Here is a 17,500-nt window from a genome sequence, read left to right on the forward strand (position 1 = left end):
CATAACACAGGAACAAATTAATTCAGCAGCCAGTCTTTAACTGAGTTTATTCTCATCATCAAGAGTAAATCCTGAGTTATGAGGAGGGAACCAAATGTCCCCTGACAAAGAACAAGTTAAATATCCATTATCCTCCCCATAACTTGGGAAATAAACAGCAACTGTTTCCATATACTCATGTAGTACAGTGGAAATGTCCTTAATCCAGTAATCTGTCAGATTTTATGTTATCAACAGCTCCTATATGAGAAATGATTAATACACACAACGTGTTGGAGACTGACGGTCATCTGCCAGGTTCTACTGGACCTGAAAGTTCCCATCTGAACTTGATGGAGTTCCGCTCTGGTGAAGGTGGAGCGATTTGTTAAATTATAGAGTCACATTTTATAAATTAGAGTCAAATATTTTATGAGCTCAATATTTGTCAGCACAAACACGTTGCTGCATATCAGAGCCTGAAGGCAACACACATCAATGTCTGATAGCACAACTTTCAGAAGAAAACCTGGATTCGGAAACTTCCTCACCGAATCCTAAGATGCTGATGGTTGTGAAATATTGAGCCAAACATTTGAATTCTGGTTTTACGTGGATCGAGTTCTGCTGAGCCAGAACCCGATCCACTGTTTTCACGCGGAGTGAGAGCTCTGACTGTCTGACCTATCTGTGCAGCAGGAGGCGGATAAAAGCTGCAGCATCACCTGCTGCAGCCCAGACCCGAACCTGGACCCGGTGCTGTTCGGACAGGAGTCCCGGTCCGGCTCAGCCTGAGGTTCTGCTCTCTGACCCGCTCCAGGACCGCTGCTGGTCTCTGTGGTCCAGTTCCTCCTCTTCCGTTCCGGTTCTGCTCGGAGCACCGGAACCAGGCGGCCTCACTGACCGGAGATGCCGGTTCGGATCCCGGACGACTCGGACTTCTCCTTTAAGGATCAGTGTCTGAGTCCGGACGGATGGAGCAGCCGCTACAACAAGGGCGGAGTGACGGTGTGGTGCCGCGAGCAGGACAGCAGCTCGGTCCAGAAGATCAAGGTAACTCACCTGGAGACCTTCACAATAAAAGCTCCAGGACACATTTCACTAGAAGCTCAGCAGGTCCAGATGAGACTTTCCTACTGTGTGTGTGTGTGTGTATGTGCTTGTGTGTGTGTGTGTGCTTGTGTGTGTGTGTGTGTCCTTGTGTGTGTGTGTATGTGCTTGTGTGTGTGTGTGTGTGCTTGTGTGTGTTTGTGTGTGTGTGTTTGTGTGTGTGTGCTTGTGTGTGTGTGTGTGTGTGTGTGCTTGTGTTTGTGTGTCCTTGTGTTTGTGTGTTTGTGTGTGTGTGTGTGGTGTGCTTGTGTGTGTGTGTGTGTGTGTGTGTGCTTGTGTGTGTGTGTGTGTGTAGTTCTGGTTCCTCAGAAATCTAGAACTACAATGTGAACTTTCCAGAACCTGCTGACCGGTACCACCGGACCTTTTGAGGAATCAGAACCTGAATGACGCATGGAAACATCTGAAACTGGAGCTGAAACCGGATCTGGAGGAAAACCCGGTCCAGTTTCCAGGTGGATCACAAGGTCCGCAGCAGTTTGACTTTTTGTTATCAAAAAACCAGCAGGGCCGGTTCTGGTTCTGTACTTTTTAAGTTTCACAGCTTATGAACCACAAGAACCTTTTCATGGTTCTGTTTCAGAAACTGGTGGTTCTGTTTATGAAGAAAACACATCCTGGTTCTGGTTCTGGCAGGATCCAGACCAGTTCCAGTGTTGTCTGTAATCCCCCAGAACCCGTGTGTTGAGGTTCTGCTGGGCTTCACAGCAGCGTCATCACACCAACCTGCTGCTGGTGCATTGTGGGTAATGTAGGCACCGACTGCATTAGGAGGTCAAGGGTCAGAGCAGAAATCTTCTCTGGACCTCCAGCTTCCTGGGGTCGACCTCCCAGCCCGACTCTGGACCCGCGTGAGCCTCCAGGTGGTTCTGCTCAGGTGAGGTCATGACCTCTGTCCATCAGGTTGAGGTCACTGTGAAGGCCAGCTGAATCTACCTCAGTCGGTCCAGGAGGTTCTGATGGACACACTTGACTGGCGGTTTTTTGTGGAGTCATCTAGCAGAACCAATCGGATCCTTCGACCTTCAGCCTGAAACTCTGCTTCAGATCTTCCTCATCAGTTCCAAATTGTTCAGTAACTGAATTAGTTGGTGTTCAACCAACTCTGGGTCTGGATCGTCCACAGCAGCATCAGTCTGAAGTAATTCTTCCAGAAGGTTCTATTGGGTTTGAACCAGCCCGACCAACACATTCTGAACCCCAAAGACGCCCAGAAGCTGCCATCATGGCCGCCTCATGAGTCGCAGCAGCTGGACGATGAAGCTCAGGACGTCCTGAATGATTGATTCAGTTCCTGAGTTCTGCTGATTGAGTTACACAGATCCAATGACGGCCGCCCAGCCGAGCCTGACGGCCTGAAAGATTACAGCCTGGAAAAGATGACGTCCTGCAGGTAGCCGCCGCCGCCCCTGGTGTCCGGTAACCAGTGAGGAAGAAGAGGCTGAAGGCTGCAGTTTAACTCCTGGACAGAGTTCCTGGAACGTTGTTCAGAGGTAACAGTCACTGTCAGGCTGGCGTGGTACCAGCAGCTCATCACAAAGACCCGAGTGTTTGGACCCTCAGAGATGTCTCAGGCCCAGATGGGATTGTTCTCATCTGAAAGCATCACCTCAGGTTTTCACCACATTGACAGTCAAACTGGATGAAGACGTTCTCATGGTTCTCCAGCACCGTGGTGAATTGGATCACTAGGCTGAAGTTAGAAGCAAGTGGCTCCAAGTTTAGAAAGTGACATCTGGAGGTTTGAAACCCACGGACATCCTGTGGTCGGTTCCTCAGGTTGGAGGACTTCCTGTCTGCCTGCTTGTTCTTCCTGGTTCCTCGGGGTTAACTGTTGTTTGTTGGGTTTTGTCCTTCTTCATTAAAGCTGAATGACTCTGTCTGCTCACCTGAGCTTCCAGATCGGCTGGTCTGCCTCTGAGCAAGGCAGTGATCAGGTGTCTCCTTCAGAGGTCGTGTGAGAGTTGAACTTCAGACTTTAGTTTCCTGAACAACAGAACCCAACACAAGAAGTTCAGCCTGGAGTCATGTTACAGGGAACGGGTGGAGGATGGGAGGGAGGCCGTCCAGTGGAGGCTGTTGAAGATGGTTCTACTTCCAAGACCTCTGACCTTTAGGCTCACGTTCTGCTCTCAACGTTCTGCTCTCAACGTTCTGCTCTCAACGTTCTGCTCTCAACGTTCTGCTGAAACAGGTTCTTCTCTGTCTCTGTTCCAGATGAGGATCGTGTGCAAAGACGTGACGGCAGAGACGCTGTACGACGTCCTCCATGACACCAGCTACCGAAAGAAGTGGGACACCAACATGATCGACACCTACGACATCGGGAGACTGACGGTCAACGCAGACGTGGGATATTACTCCTGTCAGTGCCACTGGACCCGGTCCAGACTTTATTCCAGAATCTGACTCAAAACCAGACCGGCTTCGCCGTGTAAATCATAAAACTAGAGGAAACTCTCGTGCTGATTGGTTGCTTATGGGCTTAAGTTTGAAAGTTACACTGTTAAAGACGGGAGCAGAGAGCATCCTCTGAAGCTCTGAGAGGTTCTGGTTCTGTCTTCATCCTGGACAGGGAACATTGAACAGGTCTTTACTCCTTCAAGCTGCTGAGGCGTTTCGGCAGCTTGGTTGTCCGTCCCTGGTGCCGTGTCCTCCAGGACGCCTGTGACCGCAGCACGCTCTGCAGCGGAGGCTCCTGCAGTATCGACATGATCCTTGTTCCCAGTGCAGGTTGGATTCCTCCAACTCTACGTTCGTGCCAAACCTATTGGCTGAACTTTAAAACCTGGAAGGACAAAATGTCTCCACTGATGTCAAATATTAAGTATCCAATGGGGTCTGAATGTTGGAGCAGTTTCTCTCATTGGAGGGCAGAGGAGACGTCTCTGAGCGGGTTCTTACGGTCACTTCCTGTGGGCCGCATGTTGAACATGAACAGTTCAGCTGGGATAGAATGACTTCCTTCTTCCTCTGGTGTCTGTTTGAAGGGAAATGCCCGACGCCTCTGAAGAACCGAGACTTTGTGACGATGCGGTCTTGGCTTCCGCTTGGCAGCGACTACATGATCATCAACTACTCCGTCAAAACACCCGGTCAGTAACCCGGTCAGTTACTGGTCAGTTACTGGTCAGTTACTGGTCAGTAACCCGGTCAGTAACCCGGTCAGTTACTGGTCAGTTACTGTTCAGTTACTGGTCAGTTACTGGTCAGTTATGGTCAGTTACTGGTCAGTAACCCGGTCAGTTACTGGTCAGTTACTGGTCAGTAACCCTGTCAGTTACTGGTCAGTTACTGGTCAGTAACCCGTCAGTTACTGGTCAGTTACTGGTCAGTGTCCGGCTGCTGCGGAGGTTCTGCAAAGTACTGACCCGTCTCTGGTTCCCGTTCAGTTCAGCATCATGTTTACAGAACCACAGGAAGTCGTCACATTTCTCTCTGACGTAAGAATCCAAACTTCCTGTCTGTTCGTCTCCATAGCAACATCCTCCGAAGAAGGACTATGCCGAGCCGTGTCTCTGCTGACGGGATACCTGGTCCAGTCCACCAGTGCCACCAGCTCCACCCTCTACTACCTGACTCAGGTGGACCCCCGAGGTGAGGCAGGAAGACGTCAGAGTTCCGTCCTCCGTTCTGTCCTCCGTTCCGTCCTGTCCTCCGTTCCGTCCTCCGTTCCGTCCTCTGTTCCGTCCTCCGTTCCGTCCTCCGTTCTGTCCTCCGTTCCGTCCTCCGTTCCGTCCTCTGTTCTGTCCTCTGTTCTGTCCTCCGTTCTGTCCTCCGTTCCGTCCTGTCCTCCGTTCCGTCCTCCGTTCCGTCCTCTGTTCCGTCCTCCGTTCCGTCCTGTCCTCCGTTCCGTCCTCTGTTCTGTCCTCTGTTCTGTCCTCCGTTCCGTCCTCCCACAGACCTGACCTGAGTCTGTCCCTCCTGTGTCCTGCAGGCTCTTTACCAAAGTGGGTCGTTAACAGAGTCTCTCAGTTCGTGGCTCCGAAGGTAAAAGTCGGTCCGGTTCCTCCCACAGATGGCGTCTCTGTCCCCTGTCCAACCCTGTCCTGCCGTCTCTGTCCCGCCAGGCCATGAGGAAGATCTACAAGGCGTCTCTGAAATACCCGGAGTGGAAGCGGAAACACGACCCGACCCGGAAGCCGTGGATGTACCCGGAGCAGAACACGCTGCCCTCCGTCAGCCCGGCGGACCTGACGCTGCAGCGGCGGCTCTCTGGAGAACATCGACGAGAGCGGCGTGAGCGAGGAGAAGGCGCAGCACAGCGACGACGAGGAGACCTAGGAGTCATGGACGGACTGTCCTCCTCTCGTTTCCCACTGCCAGGCCCCCAGTGTCTGTCCCTGTCCTCTGCCTCCACCCCGAACCCTCCTGTCCACCCCGTGACCTCTGAATGACCTCTGAATGACCTCTGAATGACCTCTGTCTGCACCAGGGTGTCCAAACTCTTTGTCATGTAGGTCAAAAGTATTAAATGAGTCAAGAACATAAAAACATCAAATAAAGCAAATACTCAACATGAGGATGTTCACTGTAGACCCAAACCATGGAAAGGATTTTGTTGTAAACATAGTTTACAAATTATTTTTATAGCAAATTGATTCTCAGTTTTAGGAACAGGATCAATAAATAAAAAAAGCTGATTTTGTTCACAAAGTCGGCTTTTCAGTGAAAGTCTGCAGAAAATGATAAAACCTTGTTATACAAACACAGATACAGTAAAATGATCATTTTCAATGATAATTGATGAAAACAAAAGTCTTCATCTGCGCCAGCCGGGTCACTAAAACTAATCACTTCTAGGGCCACAAATGGCCCCGAGCCGCAGCTTGGACACCCCTGGTCTGCGCCACGTTCAGGCTGCCTGTCTTCTCATTATCTCAGCTTCTCAACCTTTGACCTCAGAGACCCTGAGGTTCTGGTTTTCCTTCCAGGTTTCCTCATGAAGCATTTAGATCCAGACTGGTTTTATTCCACTGATTTTCAATCCAATCCTAATAAATTATAATCACTAAATAATTATTTTGTAGATCTTTCCAGACTTTCTGTGAAACTTCAGGATGCTTCATGTGTTGAACTGAAACCAATTCCTCTTTAATGAATGAAAGATTTTTTTACCTTATAGAAAATTAAAATGTTATAAATTAGAAAAATGATCAAATCGATACATGTGTGATCAATAAAGGTTCCTGAGTCACTGGCCCATACCTGGAGGTGATGACGTCATCCTGCTGGATTCTGGGACCTGGGAGTCATGAAGGTTTGCTGTAGGGTCAGTTTGTATGGAGCCAGCAGGGGGCGCTGTTTACCGTCACAGTCAAACATCAACAATCTGGGCCATTTTATCCTGTTCAGTTTTCAGTCATTATTTCACCATTTTATTCATCAAAATGTAAGATCAATGTTTAGCTTATATAAAAATGCTCAAACTCAAGCTTTTATTTTGATAGTCCACTCTGCAAGTGTATGTGCATTAGCTAAATTTAGCTGACTATTCAACTTTCTGATATCCAGTTTGAAACTGTGACATTTATAAATGAACAATATGAAAATATGACTTTGAAAAATGAACTCAGTTGTTTTTTCTTGTCTAAAAGACGAAATAATTATTGCTGTTAATCTGTGACTGCGGCTCATCAGCAGCCTGGCCTGCACCGCCCTCTGGTGGACACCCGGAAGAAGAAAACCAGCAGCAGACCAGGATGAGGACAAAAGCTTTAGTTTAAAATGTCAATTTTAACCAGTTGAACATCTAAGAACTGATCAACTTTGAAAGGTTTCTGTCTTTTCTGATCAGAGACGTAAATCCAACGAGTTCTGGTTCTGGGAATCCGGACCGAACAAGTCTGTCTGATGGCCTGAGGAGGCCCCATGATTCTGAGCTGATGAAATCCGTTTAGGTCCAGAAAGATGAGCAACATCTGGAGCTCCATCCTTTTACCAACAGGAATAGCAGAACCGAGCCTTGCAGAACCGAGCCTTGTAGAACCGAGCCTTGCAGAACCGAGCAACCAGCCTCTGGTTCACGGCTGATGTGTGTGTGTCTGCTGTCTTCATCATAAACATTTAGAGCAAAACCGTCACAAAAAAAAAACTTATAAAAAGTAAAGAATTAAATCTTGAGGAATATTTGGTTCTAAATCTCTCTGAGAACCAACAGATTAAACCCAGTGCATGTTTGTTCAGAGGATCTGGTTCAAGCTGAGCTGCAGGAGCTGCAGGGTGTCCACAGGGTGGCGCTGTGGGGAACCTGCTCTACCTATACAGCTGTGAGAATCCAAGATGATGAGGAGCAGCTCTGGCTGCTCTTCCTGCCCTGATGAGGAAAACTCGATGTGATCGTTTCCTCCGTCAGCTGCTGAGGAATGCCGCTTATTGTCTCAGCCGCTTCCTGTTTCCTGTCTGCTGGGCCAGGAGGAAACTCCACCACCATCAACTCCTCACCGCTGAGGACAGGACGCGGCGTCCTGCAGGACGCGGCGTCCTGCAGGACTTCCTCCGCCCGGCAGCTCAGAAACACTCATCTGCAAACCAGATTAAAACTAATTTTAAAAACAACTTTAAACTGATTTAAACCTGGTTTAAGATCTGGTCTATGAGCTGAAACGTTGCTCAGCAAGAAAGCCATAGATAAACTTGACTGATTGATTGATTGATTGATTGATTGATTGATTACTCTAATGAAGCATAAAAATCTGATTTCTGTATCCAGATGTCCACAGTCCTTTGTCTCTGAAGAAATATTGTGAACTGGTCACAAACAGAGCTGAGAGCCTTACGGAGAAGCAGGGTGGTGGCAGCATCATGCTGTGGGCCTGTTTGCTGCAGGAGGAACTGGTGCACTTCATAAATAGATGGCATGATGAAAAAGAAACATTATGTGGAAATATTGGAGCAACATCTAAAGACAGAAGCAAAAGCTTCCAGACGAATGAAAAGGTGAGTCAGCACAACAAACCAGACCCGGTTCTGTCGGACCCATCAGAACTCCTGACCCGGTTCTGTCAGGAGGAATGGAGCAGAACTCCAAAGACCAAACGCTGAGGAGATTTATGGAAACTTGAATAAATAAATCTGACAGATTCTTTCCTGTATCATTTCTTTGGCTGTATGTAAACTTCTGGTTTCAACTGTATATTTATGACTAATTAATATTCATTCACATCTTTAGCTGATCAATATCAGATTTCAGTCTGATATGAACTGGGCAATAATCAAATGAACATCAGATTCTCATTTTAACATTAAACAATAATTTAAAGATCTTTTCTACTTACTTTGTATTTTAATTTGTTTTATTTCGTGTCTTATGAGCCGCTGAAGCTGAAAACTGGACTGACATCTGATTTATCGGAACCGGAAGCGGTGCGCAGGTTGGCGTCTCTTATTGTGAAAGAGACCGGAAGCTGCAGCAGCTTCATATTGCTGGTGACTGTTTTCCTCCGGTCAGAGCGGAGCTTCTCCTTCCAGAGTTCCCAGTCCGACACCAGCAGCGAACCCCAGAGCCGGACCAGAACCAGGAGCCGGACCAGAACCAGGAGCCGGACCAGAACCAGGAGCAGGACCAGAACCAGGAGCAGGACCAGAACCAGGAGCAGGACCAGAACCAGGAGCCGGACTGGACCGGATCAGAGGTGAGAAAGACAGAACCAGTTTACTGATCCTAGGAGGGAGGCAGCGGACCGAGCCGGTTCTGGTTCTCAACTCATGGGGCAGAACCGGAGCAGGCTCCGGGTTCAGTCAGAACCAGAACCAGAGCAGGTAAAACCCAGATCCTGACAGGTCCGGTTCTGGACGTCTGGAGCTTGTTGGTGCTGACAACACCTGCACAGGTGAGGGCGTGGCCTCGGGCTCTGACTGCAGGTCCAGTTCTGGTTTCTGAGCCAGGTCAGTCAGAACTCCTTCAAGGTGTGAGTCCAGTCTCTGGAGGAAGACGATGATGAAGAGTCAACAGGTGAACCTGCAGCAGTCTGTGTCGCAGCCAGTCTGGACGCCTCTGACCGAAGACACGCTGATGGACACGACGGTCAGAGGTTTTATGAAGTTTTTGATTTTATGAGGAATCCCTCTCGTCACCTCCAGAGGTTCCACAGTCAGAACCAGAACCAGAACCAGAACCAGCCTTCTTTGGGTTCTGGTTCTGCTGTCAGCAGATCGAGCATCTGCAGCATCTCGTCTTGTCTGGTTCTGTGGGTTTTCACTCTGTGGGTTTACTCCAGAATCTGTTGAGGTTCTGTTGAGGTTCTGATGAAGTTCTGATGAGCTCCATTACTCTTGAACAGAACTTTCAAGATCCTCCATTTGGGGCAGTCTGTGGTTCTGATCCGGGCTCTTGGATCAGTTCTGGAAGCTGCAGGTCCATCTTAACTGACTGAAAAGACTGGGGCAGAACCAGAACCTGGAGGAGAACCAGAACCAGAACCTCCAAACTGCTTCCATCACCGGATCAATGGTCCGATCGGCCAATCAGATCAGCAGAACCGCCGCTGCCGATCACATGACCGAACTGGAGGTCAACGGAGGACCCAGACCCAGCAGCTCCAGAACCAGAGGAACCAGTCTGCAGGCCGACTGCTCTGGCCCAGTCCTCCCAGTCCTCCCAGTCCTCCCAGTCCTCCCAGTCCTCCCAGTGTGTGTCTCCAGTCGCTCAGGAACAATCGGTGCTCTGTTCTCGGTGGAACAGCGTCTCTGTTGTTCTGTCTGTCCTCTGAGCCTCGCTGGAGCTCCAGTTCACTATTCCCAGTACTCCCAGTACTCCCAGTACTCCCAGTACTCCCAGTAGATACCCGGAGCCTCACACCTGACATCTCCAAGAGGGTGGAGTCAGAGAAACACCTGGAGGTGAGGAGGTTCTGAACCGCTTCTGTAGACCAGAAGGTTCTGCTGTTCCGGGTTGGAGGCTTCAGAACCGGATCAGCCGGCTCGGATCAGGACTGGACTTTCCCAGGAATCCTGGTGATAACTCTGCGGTTCTGATCCGATCAGGGGTCGCCTGCGTAGAGGACGTCCTGACCCGGCGGATGCATCCTGTGTTTTGTTCTGCTGCAGATTTACGGATTCCAGATAAGCAGCGGGGGCTGGAATGACGGAATGCTGCTCCTCAAGCGGGCCGGATCGGGCCAGGCCGGGTTCGTCTGTCAGAACCGACTGGAGCCTTTGTGGAGAAGAAGTATTCACACCCTAATCCAACAACTAGTCTCCTCCGCCCATCCCAGAGGATAAACTTTGACCCTCTTATTAGAGGGCTTTCCAGCCTGTTGAAGGTCAGACTGCAGCATCTTGAAGGGATCTCACTCTGGACTTTGACTAGGCCACTGAACTTCCTTCATAATGTTTTGGATCTGCTGCAGGGTAAAGAACCGCCTTCAAGGTTCTCTCGGTTAGAACCGTCCTGGTCCTGGTTCTACAGCCAACTCTAATCACTGTCAATCCACACTTCCTGCAGGCTGTTATGGGGTCAAAGGTCATTGTTTCAATAGCCCAGGTAACACTACACCATTTGTTGCTCCGGTTTGGACCTTGACAGAACCTCAGAACATTGGTTCTAAGATTGTGTCTAGCAGTAACCGATCCACGCCATGTTGGATCGTCTTGGTCTGTTGAATGAGAGGCAGCCAATCAGAAAGCAGGGAGACGTAAGAACGGAGGGGAATCCCAAACAGCCGCAGCCGAGAGTCCGGTGGACATCAAAGGTGAATGTTTATTCATCCAAAGTTCCCAACTGGTTCCAGTTTACCAGGAGGGAACCTGGAGCCGCAGCTGCTGATTTTAATATCTGCTGATTTTAATATCTGCTGATTTTAATATCTGCTGATTATAATCATGCCTCTCTCTCTTCATCCCTGCTAACTTTTCACCAGTTTGTCAGCTGCTCCAGCAGAAAAAACTAAACTCTGGATTTGTTTTATGCTAATGTCAAGGACGTTAACGTGTGGGGAGATCGGACCGTGATCTGGTTCCTCTCTGCTCTGAATATGAGGAATGGCCTGTTGGGAAGATGGCTGACAGGAATCAGAAGAGGCCCCTGATCGGATCGCTCTCTGCCAGCCTCATGGAATCAGTGCTGCGATTTGAGTGACTGACAACATAAACCATGTGGAGGATCAGATTGACCTTTGGCCCTTTGTCTGTATTTGGAGTTTCAGTCCATCAATCTGAATTTTGGATCTCGGTTCTGATCCGATCCTTCCAGCTGCGTTTGGATCTGGAAGTTGGATGGGAGTGGCGTTTCCTCGTTCTTCGACTCTCACCAACTTCCTGCCTCGCTTCTTGAGTATTCTCACGGACACGGGACTCCAGCTGTTCTGGGGTGCGACCCGGAGGCTGGACCGGGTCAGAACCTGGCAGTAAAAGTTGTGTGTTTGGGCCTGAAGCGGCGCTGACTCAGCCCGTCCTGTGAGCGTCTGACTAACAGGCAGAGAAGCTGCTACAGACTTCCTCTGCTGCTTTTAGACCACGACTTCCTGGCCGCTGCCAGGGTTCTGCTCCGGTTCTGCCAGGTCAGACGGGTCAGATGCGGGGCTCTGAGACCGGTTTGGGCCCATTGACCCGGTACCAGTAGAAGGAACCAGTGTCTGGAATGATCCACATGCTGAAACCCGCTTCCTGTTCACCAGTGCTGGTGAGTTCCTGACAAACCGGCAAAGGTCCGGGTTCTGGCTGGTCTGGATCTGAGTTCTGGCCCGGTTCTGGCTGGTCTGGGATCAGAGCAGCTGCTGCGGTCTGGATGAGGGAAAGGTTGAGAGGAGGAAGTGGCAGTGACTCACTTCCTGCTGGGCTTTGTGTTCTCGCTGGACCTCGCAGCCGACCTCGCTCTGCGGATATTTTTGTTCTCATTGTTCTTTTCTGCTGCTGCTCTCTGGTCCTCTGACCCAGAAGGTTCTGCTGCAGGGGAAGGTCTGACTGGGAGCAGGTTCTAGATCAGAACCTGCTGACGGAGAACCGAACTGGTTCTGATCAGGCACAGATTCTACAGTTTCCCCTCTATGGACTCGGACCTGCAGCGAGACCCGGTTCTGACCGAAACGGTCTGTGGATCCGTTGCATGTTTTTGTTTACATCTGGACATTTTGTGAATTTGCACAAAGCTGAATTTGGAGGAAAAACTGGAGATGTTGGAATGATTAACCAAAATAAACAGCATTACTGGGATTCTAACATTTTCTTGCTCTTTGCGTCGGCTACGCTATACGCAGACCTGTTGCCATGGCAACTGACTTTTAACAGCTCCACTAGTTTCAGGATTTCAAACATTGTGATTCTAACCGAGTGATCGCTGTGCTAGCTTAGCTAGCGTTACTATAAATTGATTAGCTCATTTAAACACCTGATTACCTGTCAGTCGGTGTTTAGGTCACATTTTTTTCTTTTTACTGAACTGGAACTGAATTCTGCAGCTCATCTACATTTTAAGGTTGTCACAAGCGAGCTAGCTAGCTAGCTAGCTAGCATAATTGACCTATTTTCCTCCCCCTTTTTTTCTTAAACTTCTTCCTCACCTTGTTATTGAGCTATTGCCCTGTAACCCATGTTCTTTTATATATCAGGCGCATGAATATTCAACGTGTTGTAAAGACAACTGAACAGCTAAAACTGATGCTAGCCATCACTAGCCAGCAGACATTTGGCCTTCAGCAGGAAGCTGGGCGGAATCTACTGCGAGACGCCACACTTTCCAGATCTCTGGTTGCAGCAATAATTTCCCTTCCATTTGAAAGTTCTACTTAAGCGCTTATCCATCGGTCACAAGAAGCCAACAGAACCTGACCTGAGTGCACTCTGGTACCACTGGTGCTGGGCCCGATGGACCTGCAGGAAGCTGCAGGTTCTGCTAAGTTCTGTTAGGCTCGTATGGAAATAGACGGATAGGGGAGTCTGAAACTAATTCATCACAAAATCAGTACCATTCATAATTCCAAAGCCCTTTTGCTGCTATAATACTGAACAAATGAGCTGAACAGTGATATTTACAGTTTTTAAATCTGATATTTGTAGATTTGAATCTGTTCTTCAGGTTCTGCATCAGATTAATGTTTTTCTATCCGTGCATCTTTCCAGAGTTTCTCTGATTATTCATGGAGTTTCTTCAGGAATCTGGACTGTGGATATTGACATAAGCTTTAGCTGCTACATGTTAGCATTCATATACTAACATCTGGATGCCATATGTTAGCATCCAGATGCTAACATGTAGCATGTAACATGTAGCCTATGATAAGTTATCAGGAAATGATGAACTTCGGAACTTGAAAGCATTAGCTTCTGATAGGCTAACACCCAATCCGCTAGTCAGACTGCAGTTACTTATTGAAATCACTTTGCGTTGCTATGTTCTTGCAACTTTGCCATCGCTGCTAACAGCTTCCAACACAGCAGCCTTTTCTGGCATCCAATCAGATCCACTGAAGTAGAAATGAACCCAGAGAAGCTGCTTCCATCCAGATGTTATCTGTGCATCACATTTACGGTCGTACCAGAAACATGCGAACACAAAGGTTCCGTCTCAGGGTTACTGCATAGAAGAAAAAACAAAAAAACACAACAAAACTTTCAAGATGCTATTAAATGAATTAATTCAATTTAATGCTCACAGAAGTTCTACAGAACAAAGTGCTGGAAGGTTCTGCCTCAGTCCGGTCCGATCCGGCCTGTCTGCAGCTGAGCAATCGCATCCTACAGCCCACTGACACACACACACACACGCACACACACACACGCACGCACACACACACACACACACACACACACACCGGATGCAGGGAGTGCCTCTGAGGATGTAGCTCTGGGCTGCAGGGCGGGTCGCTAACAAAGGAAGACCTGTGCTGTGTTGGTTCTGGTTCTGGTGAGGAACTGGGCCGCTCCTGGACGGTCCTGGAGCTGGAATGTCCTGAGGTCATGTCACTTCCTGTTGGGTGGAATGTTGTAGGGTTCAGACCCTGCTCTTGCTCCACAGAGGTCAAAGGTCGGCTGTGTCTGGAGTTTCTGTGACCGATGAAAACAGATAGAAGAACTGGAAGAACATCTGAAAAGTGTGGCGTGCCCTTAAAATCAAGTCTCTTTACTCTGAAACCTCTGAAGAAAATTTATTGCAACAAAATGATTTCGGTCCAGATGTTGTGGTTCCCAGGGTAACGGGTCGGTTCTGTCTCCCTCAGATGAGCGCCTGCCGTCCGGCCTGGCTGTAGGTCCGTGATGGCCGCAGCGCCTCCTGCTGGCGGAGGAGATGAAGCCCGGTCCAGACTCCATGCTGGTCACCATGGCAACGCTGGACGGAAGCTCAGCGGTTGAAACCTTCCTGGCCTCCATCCACCTGGACAGGTGAGGCCGCCGCCATGCGGCAGTCCTGTTACCCTCAGACACCACGTGACCTTCAGCGTGACCCCTGCAGGTACCTGGACACCTTCCGCCGAGCCGGCCTGCTATTGGCCAGAGACTGCACCCACCTGGACCATGACGCTCTGGTCAGTCTGGGCGTAGCCGCCACGGGACACAGGAAGAGGATCCTGCGCCTGGTCGGCCTCATCCGGCGGCGGGAGGCCCAACGAGCCAATCAGAGCGCAGCTCTCCCGTGTGACCCGTCGCAGGAAGGAAGCGTCGCCGCGTCGCGCCAACGAGCGCTCGCACCAGGAAGCGCAGCCGGCCTGGACCGCAGGAACGGCCCAGCCATGAAACCCGTCCCCAAACCCAGAACGGTCTTCAACCGCCGCAGGACGGCGCCGGTCCAGTTCAGCACTGCACCGGACCCGGCGGCGCCAGCGGACCGCAGGCTCTCCCAGGAGTCCATCTGCTTCACGGTGCTGGAGGGTCTGACGTCACAGGCCACGTCCACACGCCAGGTGGGCGGAACCCGGCCCGGCCGCAGCCTCTCTCTGTCCGACGCGGCCGGGTCGGTACCGCCCGTCCCTCCGAGGCTGAGCCGCGGCCCCGCCTCCTCCCTGACTCCGCCCCCCTCCTCTGCAGAGAGGCGACCGCTATCGTCTCTTCCGGGCCGAGCAGGAAGTTTGGACGGTACCAGACTCTCTGGGGCGTCGGGTTCTGCCGGAGGGGGGAGCATGGAGATGGTCTCCAACGAGATCTACTGGGGCACCAATCCCAGCTCTGCTGCCCCCAGTGGTGGGAGGAGTTACTGCAGCCAACAGGCCGCTCCGCCGACACCGCCCAGAAATCCGGACCGAACCAGAACTTGGACAGGAACAGGTGGGTCTCCAGAGTCGGTGCTTGCTCTATGAGGCTGCTTGTAAGGTCAGACACTGATGTTGGACGTGGTTTGAGGTCACAATCATTTTTTCTTTAACGTTTTGAAGTTTTAACACAAAAACGATGATGGAGACAAAGAGACTTTATAACATTAGTGATGATTTGGCTTTTCAGCGGCAGCACTCTGAGCAACAACTCCTCAGGATCCGCCAGAGGTGAGTCCAGGTTCTGGTGGTTCTCAAACTTTTGGATCACAGCAGAACCAGAGCCTGACCCAGTCCAGTCTTTGTCCTCTGATTTCCAGCCTCCACAGACGACCCGGAGGAGATCAGTCCGTACTGCGAGGCCGTTTTCCAGAGCCGGAGGTCGCCGCCCGCCTCAGAGGTGAGACGCCGAGCCCCCCCGCCCCGCCCCGCCCCCACCTGCTGCCTCTTCCTGTGCTGACCGACCGGTTTGTTCTGCAGAGCGACCGGAGCCGATTCGATGGCACAGAAAGCCGGGCAGAGGAGGGGAGAGCCGCTGAGGATCATGGGTAAAGCTGAACAAACCAGAACCAGCAACAGGTTCTGCTGGACCACCAGAACTGGGAATGTTTTAGCTCCTTTCAGTCATAGAATTGGGTCATCTGCAGGGATTCCTAATCCAGTTCACCAGAACCTTCTCAGAACCACAGCTGGGCCGAACACCCAGATCCGCCTTTCCTCCAGATCAGGACTGAATAAACCGGGCCCATTTATCAGATCAGGTTCTGACCCAGAGAGAAGCCGGGTTTGTGGTTCTGAATAGCGATCCGGGTCAGAACCAGATCACCAAACTCCGTTTCCCCTGCAGGAGCCACAAGTTGTCCTGGACGCAGCGGCTGTCGCAGGCGTTCCTCTCCGGAGACGCCCCGGGCGAAGCTCCGCCCCCTGTCCACTGCTTCCCCGCTGAGGCGGACGACGACCTCACCATCTCGCCCTACGCCAGCTACGCCTCCCTGACCGAGAGAGCCCCGCCCATCATCAGCGGCTGCCTGGACAAGCTGTCGCCTCAGGGGTGCGTTTGATTTATACAACTGGGAGGTGCTTCATGCATAACGTCCAGATTTGATTTGACACCAAAATAATTCATCTGACATAAATATTTGAATTTCTCATCAGCTCCCTTTGTCACTGAAATTTGCTAAATAAATAAATTCTCCAAACCGAAGCAACGATTCCTGCTGAACGCTTCTCTCATCGCCTCCATGCCAACCCAGAGGCATACCTGCTCAAACTGGGCTTTGTTTTTCTCACCTGGCTTCACAGGTTGTGTGTGTGTGTGTGTGTGTGTGTTCAGGGGTCGGAGGTCATCGGTGGGTGTTGTGCTGCGTCTCCTCCTCTTTGCTCCTCCCTGTGTCTCCTCCTGCCTGTGGAGCTGCTTCTCCTCTTCCTCCTCTTCCTCTTCTGCTCGGTGTGTCTGTCCTCCTCAGGCTGTGAGGGCGGGACGGGGGGACGGGGGGGACAGGGGGCCCGGGGGGGCGCTGCCTTTGAGTCGGAACCAGAGGTTGTGTCGGGTTTGGGTCGGCCCGTTAATCCAGATGTTTCTGTCTTTCAGGAATTATGTTTTCCAGAAACGTTTTGTGAAGTTTGACGGCAAAAATCTGATGTACTTCGGCAGCGAAAAGGTAGGAACCCTGTCCGGTTCAGGTCAACATCTCCGGGTCAAACCGGGTCATTTTGGAGGAACTTTCCAGAAAATAAAACAAAGACATCAACAGACAAAAAGAACCGTTCTGAGCTGTTTGGTTCAGGAATCTCCTGACATCAGCTCTCCAGCTGCTTCAGGTGTTTGACCTTTGACCTCCCCTCTGTGTTCTTTTAGGATATCTACCCTAAAGGAGTGATCCCATTGGCTGCCATCCAGATGGCCCGCCAGCCAAAGACAACAAGTTTGAGATCGTGACGAGTCACCGGATCTTCGTGTTTCGGACCGATAACGAAGGTGAGACTCGCAGACAGGAAGTGAACGATTCTGCTTCCTGCCGAAGGTCCATTTGATACATCTGGTCTGCTTTAAACTGACAGATCTATTCACGAGTCATGTTTCCATCTGACTATCAGGCAACTTTGAGGAAAATTTGAAAACTTTCAAAAACAAAATGAACTGAACTAGTCGTGATGTCATCCGATGCTACTACTTCCTGTAAGTGGAGGTTGCTAGCTAGCTAGCTTAGTTCCACTGTGGTTCCTACATT

At 50.4% G+C, this 17,500-nt stretch overlaps 1 protein-coding gene and 1 pseudogene across 1 annotated transcript in view; both read left to right on the forward strand.

Annotated features, from left to right (window-relative positions):
• Window positions 1–869: 869 nt before the first annotated feature.
• On the forward strand, window positions 870–5,721 carry LOC129354341 (START domain-containing protein 10-like; annotated as a pseudogene).
• A 2,832-nt stretch (window positions 5,722–8,553) lies between these two features.
• The window catches only part of LOC129354319 (arf-GAP with Rho-GAP domain, ANK repeat and PH domain-containing protein 3-like), a 23,759-nt gene continuing 14,812 nt past the window's right edge, over window positions 8,554–17,500 (forward strand). Inside the window, 12 exon segments of the mRNA XM_055023821.1 lie at window positions 8,554–8,723; window positions 14,244–14,406; window positions 14,477–15,258; window positions 15,261–15,285; window positions 15,460–15,500; window positions 15,590–15,669; window positions 15,750–15,817; window positions 16,117–16,320; window positions 16,603–16,716; window positions 16,861–16,930; window positions 17,128–17,173; window positions 17,176–17,247. Of these exon segments, the coding sequence (XP_054879796.1) occupies window positions 14,312–14,406; window positions 14,477–15,258; window positions 15,261–15,285; window positions 15,460–15,500; window positions 15,590–15,669; window positions 15,750–15,817; window positions 16,117–16,320; window positions 16,603–16,716; window positions 16,861–16,930; window positions 17,128–17,173; window positions 17,176–17,247 (1,597 nt within the window). The 5' untranslated portion in view covers window positions 8,554–8,723; window positions 14,244–14,311.

The sequence above is a fragment of the Poeciliopsis prolifica genome, unplaced genomic scaffold (assembly GCF_027474105.1).
Source record: "Poeciliopsis prolifica strain line A6 unplaced genomic scaffold, Auburn_PproV2 SCAFFOLD108, whole genome shotgun sequence".
Classification (NCBI taxonomy): Eukaryota; Metazoa; Chordata; class Actinopteri; order Cyprinodontiformes; family Poeciliidae; genus Poeciliopsis; species Poeciliopsis prolifica.